Source organism: Suncus etruscus, chromosome 5, assembly GCF_024139225.1.
Source record: "Suncus etruscus isolate mSunEtr1 chromosome 5, mSunEtr1.pri.cur, whole genome shotgun sequence".
Lineage (NCBI taxonomy): Eukaryota > Metazoa > Chordata > Mammalia > Eulipotyphla > Soricidae > Suncus > Suncus etruscus.
In genome coordinates, this window is record NC_064852.1 from 91,778,087 (window position 1) to 91,794,432 (window position 16,346).

Sequence of the window (16,346 nt, forward strand, 5' to 3'; positions counted from 1 at the left end):
GCGCTTGCAAGGCAGACACCTTACCTCTAGCGCCACCTTCCCGGCCCCAACCTATAAGTAATTTTTAAGTAATTAGAAACTCAGTCTAATGAATAAAAGAGATAAATGTTGGATGACAAATTTCTTTTTAAAAAGAAAAAATATGCCAGAGTTGGCAGGGCACTTTAAAAGGGCACTTTAAAGCACCAAATGAGGAGCCAAAGTGATAGCACAGCAATAGGGTGTCTAACCTTACATGCAGCCGACCTGTGACTGACCCAGGTTCGATCCTCAGCATTCCATATGGTCCCCGAGCCTGCCAGGAGCAATTTCTGAGCATAGAGCCAGGACTAACCCCTGAACGCCACCGGGTGTGGCCCAAAAACCAAAAAATAAAATAATAAAACAAAAGATCTCTTTAAAAAAAAAAAAAACAGCTCCACATAGGTCCCAAGTACCATCAGGAATTGATCCCTAAGCACAGGAATATCAGTTATTCAGACTATGGTAGATATTACAGGGGATGGCATAGTTTACATGCCACCACTGAAAAGGAATTTTCAAATTATTTGAAACGCAGCATCTTTTAATCTGTAATGTTCTAAAGAGGGGCATGTTTTTTGTGTCAGTGTATTTATCTGACATTTTTATAGTTTCATTATATATATCCAATATCAAATTTGTAGTTACCTAACTCCAGAACACTCTAGTGAAAGAAAAAGTTCAAATAAATAGTGAGCCACATTTAAACTTAAGCTTAAGTGTTTAGAAATCTAGGGCTTGAACATTAAAAAGAACTTATGACACTGGGGTGATAGCACAGGGATTAAGACATATGCCAGGCATGCATGTGACCCTGGTTCCATCCCTGACCTCCCACCCCCAGCATTGTGGGTGCAACCATGGAGATCCCTGGCCCCACACAGCCTGAGCAGCTCTCAGTTTTAACCCCAGGCAGCTCCACCAGCACCAGAATTGGTGAGAGAGCCCCTTAGAGCTCCTGAGAGCTGCTTGGGAGGTCCAGATAAATATAATAAATTCCAAAGTGGCAAGATCTGTGAGAAAGCATTTTTAAGCCAATTTGAACAGATCATCATGGGAATAGAATGTATTATGTACTCAATTTTTACTTCCTGACATTCAACTTACTTTTTTTAGAAATTATGGATCCCGATGAGCAATTAGAAACCCTTCATGAAGCACTGAAACTCCTTCCACCTGCCCACTGCGAAACCCTCCGGTACCTCATGGCGCATCTAAAGAGGCAAGTCAGACTTTGAACTTAATCTTGTATCTCTTTCTTTCTTTCTTTCTTTCTTTCTTTCTTTCTTTCTTTCTTTCTTTCTTTCTTTCTTTCTTTCTTTCTTTCTTTCTTTCTTTCTTTCTTTCTTTCTTTCTTTCTCTCTTTCTCTCTTTCTTTCTTTCCTTTCTTCTGTCTTTCTTCTGTCTTTCTTTCTTTGTTTTTCTTTCCTTTCTTTCTTCTGTCTTTCTTTCTTTCTTCTGTCTTTCTTTCTTTGTTTGTTTTTCTTTCTTCTTTCTTTCTTTTCTTTCTTCCTTTATTTTTCAGTGTCAGGGATCAGAAAGTAAGGCATGTGTCTTACCAGTAAGCCACACTCCAGGGTTTGCATTTAGATTTTAAGAATAAAATTCACTAAATATAAAAAAGGCCTCGACAGATAGTACAGCTGCTAAGGCTTGTCTTGCATGTGGCTGATCCTGTTTTGATCCTTAGCACTTCATGGGCCTTGAATACTACCAGGAGTGAGCACCAGGGGATGTGGCCCAAAACAAAACAAACAAAAATAGTGAAAGAAAGGATAAATGATCTATTGATTGGATAATTGCATAGCTATAGTATTGTCTTGTGTGAAATTGAACAGTTTTTGAGGTTGAGAAGGAATGCTAAAACTGTTTTGCTCAGAACCATGCAATCTTGGTTCTGGATAAATGTGTTGTAGTTCCGCACATTACTTGTTCTACATTGCCAGAAATATAAAATTTCTTCCAACAACACAAATTGATTTTTTGTAGAAAAGAAAAGTTTGTGGCTATAACTCACAATTTCATTTTTCTTAATTCTCTAAAATAGATACTAGAAAGATTAGGGAAAGAGAAAAATAGACACTTTAGATTTCGTGAGATTTTAGAGTATAAATTAATGTTGCCAGTGCTGAACAGTGCTGTGAAAAATGATGGGGTAAGGGATAAAGCAAAACATGGAAAACAATATTTTCATTAGTTTCAGTTTAATGTTTGAAGTGTTAAGATCACTTTATTTCCCTGCTTGGACTTCCTAAATTGGTTGAAGTAAAGTTTTTGAAACAATATATCTTGTTTCTGGTATGGTTTTAGGGTTTTGCAGTATAACATCAATCAGAAATAAAATTCTGTTTCATATGGCTTTACTTACATATGTGTTACCTGGAAAATAAATGTAATTTGTAGTGCTTTGGGAGAAGAGGGAATGTTCACAATATAGCATTTCTTCAGCATACTTTCAACATGGTGTGTAAATTCTAGTTTACTTCACTCTTGGATGCAAAATATGAATACACCACAGGATAACAGAGGAATAACTCCCAAATGGTTGTCTCGCTGCCTTTTCTGTAACAATGAAAAGACTCAATGAAGCACTTAGATTGCCTGAGGAGGCTGCTGCCCCAGTCATTTTCAATTGGTCTTCTTTCTACCCAACTAGAACTAAGGTGGAATAACCAGAACAACCAAGTCTTTTCACTGCTCTTTGCAAGCATAGTCCTGGCATGGTTTGCCACACAATCTGGAACAACAGCTCAGTCTTGAGCCTAGTGATCACTGGGAACTTTCACTATTCATCTGATTCCCTGAGGACACTTGGTACTTGAAAGTGTAGGCTCAGAACCTAGAGGAATTGAGGAACTGTTGATACGTGGGCCCAAGCCCTAGAGTGAGTCTGGTTTGGGATTAGTGCCCAGCACAGGGCAGTAGTCCAGTGCTTTTACCATTTCACCCCACTTTACTTGTTTCTTGTTTTTTGTTTTTTTTCAGAGTGACCCTCCATGAAAAGGAGAATCTTATGAATGCAGAGAACCTGGGGATTGTGTTTGGCCCAACCCTCATGCGTTCTCCAGAGCTGGACGCCATGGCCGCACTGAACGACATCCGGTATCAAAGACTGGTGGTAGAGCTGCTTATCAAGAACGAAGACATTTTATTTTGAGGTTTCCGTTGAGGGCAGGGGAGAAATGCTTTACAGATGAAGGAATGTTTTATAGTAATTTAATTAGCTCTTCTAGCTGAATTATTATTTCTTGGTCAGGGTTTGGGCAGACAACCAGATCAATGAAGGAACTTTCTGTTGTTTCTGTAGCACCGCTCAGCTCTCCTTGTAAAACAGTGCACACACGCTTTCCAGTTCTAATACTCCTGGGTGTTTATCATGTTCAGAAAAATTCAAGATATTGCATGATTAGCTCCCTGTTTGGTACGGAAACTCCACACAAAGGAGAAGACCAGCTTGCACCGCCTCTTCGTCCTGGGTAGCTGTGGTTGATATTCAGCATGTTTCGCAGCGTAAATCTGTTGTGCCCTCTTTTTTGGATTCCATATGTCATTGGTTTCTGATGCTTCTGTAAACATGCGCACACACATATGCACACATGGATAAAATAGCACTTTGACCTGCTACCTTGCCATAGACTAGCATACACCTATTTTTCTCAAATGCTTTATTTCTGCTTTCTCTTAGTTCTTCTCTACCATAATACTTTCTTTCCAGCAATGCAAAATGTGTTTTCGGATTTGTTACTTTAGTAAATTATCCATATCAATAAAATTTTAAAAAATACAACGCAGAGCATTTTCTGTTAAATTACTGACTTTCAGTTATAACCTTGTGCTCTATTTCAGCATGCATTTATTAATTTATTAAATTTGACATCTAGAAATCAAAACTATCAATAGCTTACTTTTATTTCCTTCATGATTGAAATCAATCAGAAAAGTGTGTTTGCCCATTTATTTAATGCTGAATGATCTCTCTCTCCCCTCTTACTTATTGTGGAAAGTTTTGTGTTAGGCTCTTACGATAATTTAAACTGCTTTGAAATGAAGCACCTATTCATTTGTCTTTTTGTATACTCTGCAGAAATCTAGAATATTTTCTTGCCTTTGGAGGAAATATAGGACAGGAGGTCTAGTTGGCATGCCTTCTTCAGTCACTGGAAGAAGAAAATAGGCTGGCTAAAATGAGTGACTTCAAGTATTTAGGTCTCACCAGTGCACAATGTTGACAAGTGGTTGTACTGACCAATGAGCACCAGAGAGCAGATCCCAGCAACCTAGAGCAGTAAGTAGACCTGACTTACTCACTGAGTCACATTATGTGGAACAGCTAGCTTCCAGTCTGTTTTTTGCCCTTGTCGAGGGGATGTCCTTAGAGAACACATGTTCTTTTTTTAAAAAAAAATAATATCTTTATTTATTTAAACATTGTGATTACAAATATGACTGTAGTTGGGTTTCAGTCACAAGAAGAACACCCCCTTCACCAGTGCAACATTCCTAATACCAATGCCCCCATCTATGTCTCCCCATACCCCCTGCCTGTATTTGAGACAGGCATTCTACTTCTCTCACTCTTTTTTACATTGTCATGGTAGTTGTTAGTGTATCATTTCTCAAACTGCACTCACTCCTCTTTGAGGTGAGCTTCATATCGTGAGCAGGTCCTTCTGGCCCTCATCTCTGGGCATTATTATAATGATGTCTTTTATTTTTCTTAAAACTGATAGATAAGTGAGACTATTCTGTGTGTCTCTCTCTCCTTCTGACTTATTTCACTCAGCATAATCGTTTCCATGTCCATCCATGTATAGGAAAATGTCATGACTTCATCTCTCGCAGAACACATTATGGGGGGAAGGAAAGAAGAGGGAATAAAAGAACCAATTGGGAGCATATCAAATCTTTAATATTTTCAAGACTAAAAGGAAATGGACAGATAGAATAAGGAGTTTGTCCATATTTTTGCTCCTAAACTAAAGTAAGAAGTTGGTAGCATGTTCTATTAATGCTCATATACATAAAGTATAGCTGTCCAAAATATATTCTATCTCTGCAACAACATATGATTCTCTGAGCACCAGCAGGAATAATCTTTGAGTATGGAGCCTGGAATAAGTGCCCCCCCCAAGAAAACAATACTCGAAGGTGAAAGAGCAAATGGTCCACTGAATGGATAAATGCAGAGTTGTAGTTACTCTTGTGTGAAATTGCACAACTGTGAAGTTGAGAAGCAATGCTAAAACTATTTGGTCCTCAGATTCTGCATACAAGCTTGATCCTACTATAAATGTATTTGTTGTCCCATTTATATTTGCAAGTATGCCAGAAATACCAAAATTCTGTCAACAACACACATTAATTTTTGTGGTTATTGAGATAACCCATCATCTCTTCTCAGACAGTATCTATGGAAGATGCCATTGCATCAAGCAACTCTGGACATAAGAATTTATGAAGTACAGAGATTTTTGGGGGGATCTTCTTTTTGTTGAGGTCACTGAAAGGCAGTAAAAACTAAGGCACTACTTTTGACAATCCATGAAATAGATTTTTCTCAAAAATGTGATAAGATGAATCTAAACTACATTTTGTCTAAATGTCTTTTCAAGAAGAAATTTAGTCATAAAGTGATTTATTAGATCACACTCACCCTAAGTTTAATTTATTTTTAACATATGTATTTTTAAATAAAGAATACTTCACCAGTTTGCATGTCATCCTCGCCAAGGGCCATGCTAATCTTTCTATGTTCCAATTTTAGTATATGTGCTGCCAGAAGGAGCACATTCACCCTATTTTTAAACAGGAACAGATACAGTTGGCTTCAGAGGAGGCACTTCTTCGAATTACAGATATATCTAGTGCAGAAGCAGTACCTGGTCACAGAATCTATCAGATGTTCAGCTAAAGTTCTGCATTTGTCTTCAGACAAGAATACAGTGACCAACAATGGATGTTTTAAACAGATGTATTGGGAATTTATCTGCAGGTATATGGATACAAGCAAAAGCTACATCATCTAAGAACTCTTGGAATTTGGGGTGACTTTTCCTGAAAAGAAGTGATCATTTTCCTTTGGCTGATGAATGCTCATACTCAACAATTAACTGGCATCATTTTATTTTTTTTTTGGTTTTTGGGTCACACCCAGCAGTGCTCAGGGGTTACTCCTGGCTCTATGCTCAGAAATCGCTCCTGGCAGGCTCGGGGGACCATATGGGATGCCAGGATTCGAACCACTGACCTTCTGCATGAGAGGCAAATGCCTTACCTCCATGCTATATCTGTGGCCCCAATTTTTACATATGTTATTGACTAGTAGCTTTCCCATATGATGACCCTTTAAGTTGAGGCAAAGCTTTCTCTGGATGTCCCTCAGAAACCTCTCCATAAGCACTCAGAGATTTGACAGCACTACACTCTGTCCTGACTTTGAAGTCTCTATTTTTCCATTTATGTCCATAGCTTTAAAGAGATTATTGAGGAACCAAAGAGAAAGGACAGTGGATAAGGGACTTGCCTTACACATAGCCACCCTGGGTTTGATCCCTAACATACCATATAGTCCCCAAAGTCTACCAGGAAGTGATTTCTGAATGCAAAACCAAGAGCAACCCCTGAATATTGGTGGGTGTGGGCCCCCTCCCCTCAAAATATCTAAGCACCCACTGGGTGTGGCCAAGAAAACAAAAACACATAGAGATTATTTGGGAGGGGAATCAAAGATATTCCCTTCACCACTTTTTTTTTTTTACTTTTTTTTTTTTGACACTTAGTTTGTTATACCAGGTGGCCAGAGGAAGTAGTTCTTGTCTAAATCAAGATTGAAATGTGTCTAAAAGTGTGAGAACAATTATTCTCAAAATGTTTCTGGTAATTTCATGTGCTCAAAGAGGAGATCTCTGCATAAATAACATTATTTTTCACAAAATTTTTCAGCCTCTGATACTGGTTAGATATTATTAGCAGTCTCCCTAAAAGACAAAGGGTCATTTTATTTTCATTTTGATGATACACCCATCAGTGCTCAGGGCTTACTCTTGTTTCTGTGGTCAGGGATCACTTCTGGCAAGGTTCAAGGAACAATATAGGGTGCTGGAAATGAACTGAGGTCAGTCTCATGCAAGGTCACCCACTGGACTACCACTCCAGCCCTGAAAGGTTTTTTTTTTTGGGGGGGGGAAGCAGGTGTCCAATTCCTATCTCCCCAATGTGTTTTAGCTGTAGGGAAAATACCTCTTTTATTTTAAACTATTAATCTTGTTTATAACTGATTTGCCTAGAATAACTATAATATTTGCCTTGATAATTCATGTTAAGGTAGGAAGACTTTTCCTTTGTGACTAGTCATCTTTGCATAATTTATCACACATCACATTTTGACCCAACATCTTCTGCTTGGTTCTGACCTTTAACTGGCATCATGGTGAAATGGAGAAAACCGCTAAGGGGCGCTTCGCAGTGTCAAGCGGCCGCCAGTGTCAAGCGGCCGCCAGCTTCTCGTTATTTGGAAATTGCTTCACACTCACCTTCTCTAAATGAGGCCTAGACTCAGGGATTCTGGTGTTTCTGCATTCCTCATTCCTCATCATTTCCTGCCTGTTCCCCATGGGCCATGCACTGTGCTAGGCCTGGGAACAAGAGCAAGTATAGTTCACAAGCAATTTACTGGGTCTCTGTGGCCTGGTCACACTTGAATTTTGTGCTTTTTTCCTCTTATTTTTTCCTCTTATTTCCTATGGGCCTCATCACTAAGCATCTACAGAAAGTGAAACCAACAGAAAGTGTTTGCTTTTTTGCCAGGGATATATGAATTTCACAAGCCACAAACTTCTCATTCCATTTGCTACTTTTAAACAGACCTTCACCACTCCACCAGTAAAGAAGAAAAGATAAAATGACAGTGACCTTATACAGACCCAGTTGGAGCTTATTTGGAAGCATCAGTAGCACACTTACTTAAATACCAATCCCTTCTATGTTTGGTAAAGCAAAGGATGAAAAGAACCCCATTATGTCATCCTCTGCTGAGGGTTCACTAAACCCTAATTTGTCTCTATTACCTGAAGCAGGTCACAGTGTTATCCTTTGAATAGATGGTGATAGTGGAGAGACTTATTATTTGTCTAGAACAGATGATGACAACATTGGGTGAATGTATGGAGGAGGAGTATAGGGATTAAGGCCCAAGCACAACCAGGAGTAATCTCTTGAGTACAGAATCAGGAGTAATGCCAGAAGTGATTCAAAACAACAACAATAATAAAAACAGACTGTGACAGGCTGGAGAGTACTCGATACGCAGAGCACATGCTTTGCATAAAGGAGTCCTGGGTTCAATCTCCAGCACTCCATGGTCCTCCTAGAACAGCTGAGAGTGAGTGCCAAATTCCAAGCCAGAAGTGACTGAGAATCACAGCTTGTGGCCCTAAAACAGAAAATAGACAGAAAATCTTTACATTTCCAGAATACCAATGAAGGGGGAAAAAAAAACTATTATTTTCTATTGGTTTAGTAAAAAATATTAGATTATGATCAATATGCCAAATCATAAAACCAAGTATTGATTGGTTGTATTGATATCTTTATATAGACTTAAACATTCGATGCTTTCAACCTATTCTCCTAAATTGTGAGGATCTCTCAGCCAATGCTTAAGTAATAAATAAAATAGACTTATTTCCTGAGTATCAAACAAGAATCTTAGATCAATTGATATTTCATATAGTTAAGTTAAAGCATGAGAACAAAAAGCAAAATAGTGTACCACATTGTGTAAAGAAAATCTTGATTTATTAATTTTATTAATCGCTACTGATTATTTAGGATTTAGCATTGGGGCCATGTGCAGTACTGAGGGAGGGAAGATGGCTAAGCCCAGCTCTCCTTGGGGCTGCTCCCACTGCTGCTTAGGGACCCATGTGGTGCTGGGGACTGGCTGGGGTTAGCCACATGCAACGCAAGTACCTTAAACCCTGTACTCTCTGGCTCTCCTACAAATATTTGTAATAATATTTCAGTTATAACATTTAGAATATAAATATTTTCCTCTATTGCTTTATCCACCAAATGACGCAAAACTTAAGAAATATATAGCTCATATATGGCTTGCCTGACTGACCTAGTTTTTTGGGCTTTTATTGCACACTTTGCAATGTAGGGCTGTTTGCTGCTCAGAAAAATAGATACAACTACTTTGTAGAGTTAACATCTGCTGGTAAGAATTCTAGGATTGTTTTGTTCTAGTTCTGAAACTGCTACTTACCTAACCATGCCACTTAATACAAAAGCTAATACTTCGCTAATACAAAAGCAGAGGAGGTCATGTTTAGAGATTTAAATGATTCAGCAAAGGAAATTACCAAAATGGGTCTTCCAGAAGTAAAATGTAAAGACGGAATGTTCTGTAAATATAAACATCTTAGGGTTGTCATTGCTTAGAGCAGCAAGTTCCCTCTGAGCTGCCTACAGGTGCAACTCGGACACAAACTAGGGCTTGTCCAGGCAAAAATCACAAGCCCTCCCCCTCTGATATATAGTTGCCCATCCATAAGAATGGACATTTTTCTAAGACAGTTTCTTCTTACTATAGAAAATTCATCAATATTGAGAAGCACTTAGTGCCCAGGATACAAGAGCCACCCACTGAGTGGGAGAAACTATTCACCCAACACCTATCAGATAAGGGGCTAATATCCAAAATATACAGGGCACTGACAGAACTTTACAAGAAAAAAACATCTAATCCCATCAAAATATGGGGAGAAGAAATGAACAGACACTTTGATTAAAAAGAAATACAAATGGCCAAAAGGCACATGAAAAAATGCTCCTCATCACTAATCATCAGGGAGATGCAAATCAGAACAACGATGAGATACCATCTCACACCACAGAGATTGGCATACATCACAAAGAATGAGAACAATCAGTGCTGGTGGGGATGTGGAGAGAAAGGAACTCTTATCCACTGTTGGTGGGAATGCCGTCTAGTCCAACCTCTATGGAAAACGATATGGAGATTCCTTCAAAATCTGGAAATTGACCCATTCGACCCAGCTATTCCACTCCTAGGGATATACCCTAAGAACACAAGAATACAACACAAAACCCCTTCCTCACTCAAATATTTATTGCAGCACTATTCACAATAGCCAGGCTCTGGAAACAACCAAGATGCCCTTCAACAGACGAATGGCTAAAGAAACACAATGGAATATTATGCAGCCGTCAGGAGAGATGAAGTCATGAAATTTTCCTATACATTGTTGTACATGGAGTCTATCATGCTGAGTGAAATAAGTCAGAGGGAGAGAGATAGACGCAGAATAGTCTCGCTCATCTATGGGTTTTAAGAAAAATAAAAGTCATCTTTGCAACAATCCTCAGAGACAATGAGAGGAGGTCTGGAACTTCCAGCTCACTTCATGAAGCTCACCACAAAGAGTGGTGAGTGCAGTTATAGAAATAACTATACTGGGGCTGGAGAGATAGCATGGAGGTAAGGCATTTGCCTTTCATGCAGAAGGTCATCGGTTCGAATCCCAGCATCCCATATGGTCCCCTGTGCCTGCCAGGAGCAATTTCTGAGCATGGAGCCAGGAATAACCCCTGAGCACTGCCGGGTGTGACCCAAAAACCAAAAAAAAAAAAAAAAAAAAAAAAAAGAAATAACTATACTGAGGGCCCGGAAAGATAGCACAGCAGCATTTGCCTTGCAAGCAGCCGATCCAGGACCAAAGGTGGTTGGCTTGAATCCCGGTGTCCCATATGGTCCCCTGTGCCTGCCAGGAGCTATTTCTGAGCAGACAGCCAGGAGTAACCCCTGAGCACCGCCGGGTGTGGCCCCAAAAAAAAGTTATCCAAACTGAGTGAGAAAGGAAATGACACAGTTCTATTAAGGTCTGAACAAAGTGCACTGGCACTCTGTCCCAACATTCTAGGAATATGTGTAGAATGTTGTGATCCCTACCCAGTAATACATTGTGATATCAAAAAGTTAAAATCTGGGACAAACAATAGAGCTTTCAGGACACACATTGATACCCTTATCTCAAAATGGGCTGTTCTATGTGATGATGTTTTATGTAAACATGATGCAGGACTTCAGTGGATTTCAGCAAGGCAGGTAAGCAGCAACTTGGATGGTACTGGAAGGCATCATGTTAAGTGAAATAAGTCAGAGGGAAAAGGACAAACACTGGATGATCCCACTCTTAGAAACATGAAAAGTTTTAAATGATGGCTAATCCTTGGCCCTGGATTACTGAGATGCCAAGTAAAATAGCAGTGAAGGAGTGGATGATCTGGATGTAACATATAGATAAAAGTGAAGGGTCTTGGCACTTCAATGATGAAGTGGCTACCATGTATATTAAATTAATAAATTCTAGTATTACTGTAAGCATGTTACCTAAACTATAATAATTAAATAGATAAAAAATATCTCTGATAGACAAAAGATGAAAAGAAAGAACCGTAAAAGGTCAGAACAGTAGTGCAGCAGGTCAGGTGCTTACCTTACACAAGACTGACCAGAGTTCTCTATAAGGCACCACATATAGTTCTCCAAGCTCTGCTGGGAGTGATCCCTGACACAGAGTCAGGAGTAATCCCTGAGCACCACCAGGTGTGGCTCAAGAAGGGAGGGAGGGGGGAAGGGAAAGAAATTAAATATGATACTTTCAGGCTCGAGCGGTGGCACAAGCCATAAGGCATCTACCTTGACCGAGCTAGCCTAGGACGGACCGCAGTGTGATCCCCTGGCATCCCATATGGACCTCCAAGCCAGGCGCAATTTCTGAGCACATAGTCAGGAGTAACCTCTGAGTGTCACCAGGTGTGGCCCAAAAAACAAACAAAAAATATGATGCTATGAAAACTATCAAATCACCAATGGAGAGACAGGAACTCAAACAAACAATAAACGAAATAGGACTGGAGCAATAGTATATTGGGTAAGGCATTTACTTTATACATGGCCAACCTAAATTTAATTCCTGGTACTTCTGAAAGATTCACTTCTGTGTGAGGACACAGACTGAAAGGGAGGGCTAATCTGAGCATACAGGAGCCAGCTGAAATCTACGGGTGCTATATTTGTTTTTGTTTGTTTTTATTTTTATAAAAATCTACTTAATTTTAAAATCAATACATTTTCAAATTAATACAAATAATACTTGTAATTTAAAATTCATTAAAATAAAAGACATTAGCAAACTATTAAATACTGATGAATAAAATTATTAGACCATGAATATACAAAAGTCATGTTTAATAGTAAAAATTATATTTCTGGCGCCAGAGAGTTAATACAGTGAGTTGGGCACTTGCCTTGCATGAGGCCAATTCAGGTTCTCAATATCCATTATCCCATATGGTCCCCTGAGACTACCAGGAGTAAATCCTGAGAACAGAGTCAGGAGTAACTCTGGAGTGCTGCTGAGCATGCCCCCCCCCCCCAAATTATATTTCTTAACTGCAAGAACTACCTTTTAACTCTTCTTTGGGGGGTTGGGCCCCACCCTGTGACGCTCAGGGATTACTCCTGGCTATGCACTCAGAAATTGCTCCTGGCTTGGGGGACCATATGGGACACCAGGGGATTGAATCGTGGTTTGTCCTAGGCTAGCAATGGCTAGACCACTTGTGCCACCACTCCAGCCCCTTATCTCTATTTTTAATGATAATACCTTCCATTTTTATATAATTTAGCTTTTTATCAAACATTTGGTTCTGCACAGCAAAATTTTTCCAAATTTGAAACCTGACCTTGTTATTTATCAGTGTGTGTGTATGTATGTGTGTGTCTGTGTGTGTGTGTGTGTGTGTGTGTGTGTGTGTGTGTGTGTGTGTGTGTGTGTGTGTAGTGTTAGGGATCCAACCCAGGGCCTCACATATGCAAAGTAAGAACTCTACCACAAAGAAACTCCTTAGGCCCCTTTAAATCATAACATTAGTCAACAAAGTCTTTTTTTTTTTTTCTTTTTCTTTTTGGGTCACACCTGGTGACGCTCAGGGGGCTTACCCTGGCTCAGAAATGCTCCTGACTTGGGGGACCATCTGGGACACCAGAGGATCGAACAGAGGTCCATCCTACATTAGCGCATGCAAGGCAAATGCCCTACCACTTGCACCACTACTCCGGCTTTCTACAACAAAGTCTTCTCTAAAATTACAATAGTGCTTTTAAGTACAAAAATTATTATATCTAGTAGATGGTATTCTATATTGTCAAGATAATAAGGAATTCTTTATAAAATTAGATTTAAATTTTTTTCATTCTGTTAATTACTGGTATCTCAAAGACTAAAGTCAGAAAAATGCAAAATATAAAAGTACTCAATGTTAATATTAGTTTCTTTAAAATAGCCAGAAATTATTCTGTTCCAAGAAATAAACAAAAAAATAAAGATATAATAACTTATCATTTTTAGCTATAATGTACTTTCAGTTCCAATAAATTCTGATTTTTCAGTCATAATTTCCTTTGTCCAGAACTAGAGCCCATTTACAATCATTATTTGAGTAATTTTTTTATAATCTAAAGTCATTTTTCTTAACTGGATATTTTCATTTCAATACAGATGCTACAAAATGGCAGATTAGGAAAAAAATTGCAGCCTAATAAATGCATATCTACATTGACTTCAACAGGAAGCCTTAAAGTTGCTCCAGTAGGAGGTCAGAACATGAGATCTTCTATATGTTCAGATTCTAATACTAAATAATAGTATCATAAATTCAGAAAAGAAGCCTTAGTGGGCCCTTCCAAAGCTGTGTAATTTTCTAACGATTTTCCTCTGGTTGTAAAAAACTATTTCCTCAAAAAAAATTATTTTAGTCTTTTATCTTTCAGGATATTTTTCTTGGTGTTTTTATTTCTTTTGCTCCTTTTTCTTGGCTTTACTCATCTTGGCTAGTTTCCAAGATAAAACTTGCAGTACTTGCTAGAAACAATGGTGAAAGGGCCAAAATAACCATTATAAGAAAGTCATATGGGGGTCCAGACCAATACTATAGTGGGTACGGCATATGCCTAGCAAGCAGTCAACCCAGATTCGATTTCCAGCACCACAGATGTCTCCCTGAGCCCTGCCCAAACTAATCCCTGAGGGCAGAGCATGGAATAAGCCCTGAAAACAGTCAGGTATGACCCTCCCAACAACAAAAAGGTAGTTTTGTGAGTCCTTTGCAGCCCATCCCATGACATAATCAACCCAACTCTTGAAATCGACCATCTTTGTAACCATCTTGTGCTGGAGTGGTGGAGTAAACCTGGATGTCCTGGATGAGCGAGCCATCCATATGACCTTGGATTGACTATTCCCTTGTTTAGCTCTACCTCACACTTCTCACACCTCTGGTTCAGGAGACACCATAATCACCAGTCACCACTACCAGAGATAGAGCCACTGCCAACCAGGCTCCCCTACATGGTGCCTGAGAAGGAGCACCAGGACTGGCTCCTTTGGGGCTGCTAATTTGTATCTGAAAATAATAATAATAATAATAATAATAATAATAATAATAATAATAATAATAAATACTTGCTAAAAGATACAAGAACATTACATATGATAAAAGGATTAACCCAAGAGGATGCAACATCTATAAATATTTATGCATTCCACACAGAAGAACATATGTATAAAACAAATAGTAACAGGCCTAACAGGAGAATCAGACACAACATAATCCTCATGCCCTACTTTCACCACTGGAGAGATAGAACACCAGATAGTAAGTCAATAGAGAACCCTGGATTTTATTTATTTATTTATTTATTTATTTATTTATTTATTTATTTATTTATTTGTAGTGGAGCACAATAATTTTTATTGAACAAATTTTACTTAGAAAGACATGAGGGGGAAGATAGATAGAAGTATGTGTCCAATAGAGAGCCAGGTTAGATCCCTGACATTATATATGGTCCTGCAGGCCCCAGAGCACAGGAGTAAGCTCTGTGCACAGCTGTGTCTGCTATAAAAACAGCAACCAACAAAAGTCTACTGGCTCCAAATGGAATTATGTATGTTATGCCCCATCACACCAAATCAAGACTCAATTTGACTACAGCTTTGGCTCTCACAGAAACAGAATATTTACCAGACCTTCACTAAAGGGTGATAGGCCTAACAGATGAATGACACCCCTGTAGGAAAGGAAACTTAACACTCAATCCCACTTTCCTTACTTGCCCCATGTCCTTATTTTACTCCCTTCTGTCTTAAAAAAAAAAAAAGTTTTCTATAGTTCTTCAAGGCTCTCTCTTATCTGCTAGACTAGATGCTGACAATTCAAATTTTATTTTTTAATATACTTGCATTCTTTTGAATCAAATTTACAATAATTTTTTCAAATAAAGGGAAGTAATAGAGGATAATTTTGTGCTATTGTACATGATATAAAATAGCAAGGGAAGGCACATGGACTAAATTTTGTTAGCTAGTATGTGACAAAATGTTTTCTATAATTTATCTTGTTAATTTTCTGGTTGATTCACATATATAAATGCTATCAAAAAAGTTCCTACCCTTGTATTTAACTGGTTTTCTAATTGAAGTCCAATAATGATGGCATCGGAGACATAAAATTTATCTTTTTTGTTTTTATTTATTTATTTTAATAATGATTTCTTTATTTAAGCACCATGGTTACAAAAATGTTCATAGTTGGGTTTCAGCCATAAAATTCACACCATCCTTCACCAGTGCAACTTTCCCACCTCCAATGTCTCCCATTTCCTTCTGCCCCCATCCCCTGACTGTCTTCGAGATACACATTGTATTTCTTCTCTATCATTATTATGGTAGTTGATAGTGTAGTTATTTCTCTAACTGCATTTTTCTTTCTTTGTGGTAAGCTTCATATCATGGGCTGGTCCCAACAATTTAAACTTCAACAGTCTTTTTTTTTATTTTTTTTTTTTTTGGTTTTTGGGTCACAACTGGCAGCACTCAAAGGCTACTCCTGGCTCTAAACTCAGAAATAGCTCCTGGTAGGGGACTATATAGGATGCCGGGATTCAAACCAACATTCTTCTTCATGCAAGGCAAATGCCCTGCCTCCATGCTACCTCTCCAGCCCCAACAATTTAAAGTTCTAAAAAAAAAATTTTTTTTGTTTGTTTTTTCTTGGGCTGTACCCAGCAATGCTCAGGCCTTATTCCTTGTTCTGTTTTCAGGGATCACTCCTGGCAAGACTCAGAGGATTTTATAGGGTGCTGGAGGTTTAAAACCAGGTAACTGTGTCTAAGGCAAGCACCTATTCACTATGCTATCGCTCCAATTCCTTAAATCACTTTTTGTTCAAATAAA

At 38.6% G+C, this 16,346-nt stretch overlaps 1 protein-coding gene, 1 non-coding gene and 1 pseudogene across 3 annotated transcripts in view; 1 reads left to right on the forward strand and 2 right to left on the reverse strand.

Annotated features, from left to right (window-relative positions):
* CHN1 (chimerin 1) overlaps positions 1-3,911 on the forward strand; it is a 191,336-nt gene extending 187,425 nt beyond the window's left edge. For both annotated transcript variants that reach the window (XM_049773443.1, XM_049773444.1), the window contains exons 12-13: positions 1,138-1,243; positions 3,007-3,911. In XM_049773443.1, coding sequence (XP_049629400.1) covers positions 1,138-1,243; positions 3,007-3,178 — 278 coding nt within the window. In that variant the 3' untranslated portion in view covers positions 3,179-3,911. The remainder of the gene's footprint in view (positions 1-1,137; positions 1,244-3,006) is intronic.
* Positions 3,912-5,707: 1,796 nt separating this feature from the next.
* On the reverse strand, positions 5,708-5,809 carry LOC126009883 (U6 spliceosomal RNA). Its single transcript, XR_007496059.1, has one exon. It is a non-coding gene; the product is annotated as a U6 spliceosomal RNA (small nuclear RNA).
* An 8,049-nt stretch (positions 5,810-13,858) lies between these two features.
* On the reverse strand, positions 13,859-14,264 carry LOC126009156 (small integral membrane protein 15-like; annotated as a pseudogene).
* Between the last annotated feature and the right edge of the window lie 2,082 nt (positions 14,265-16,346).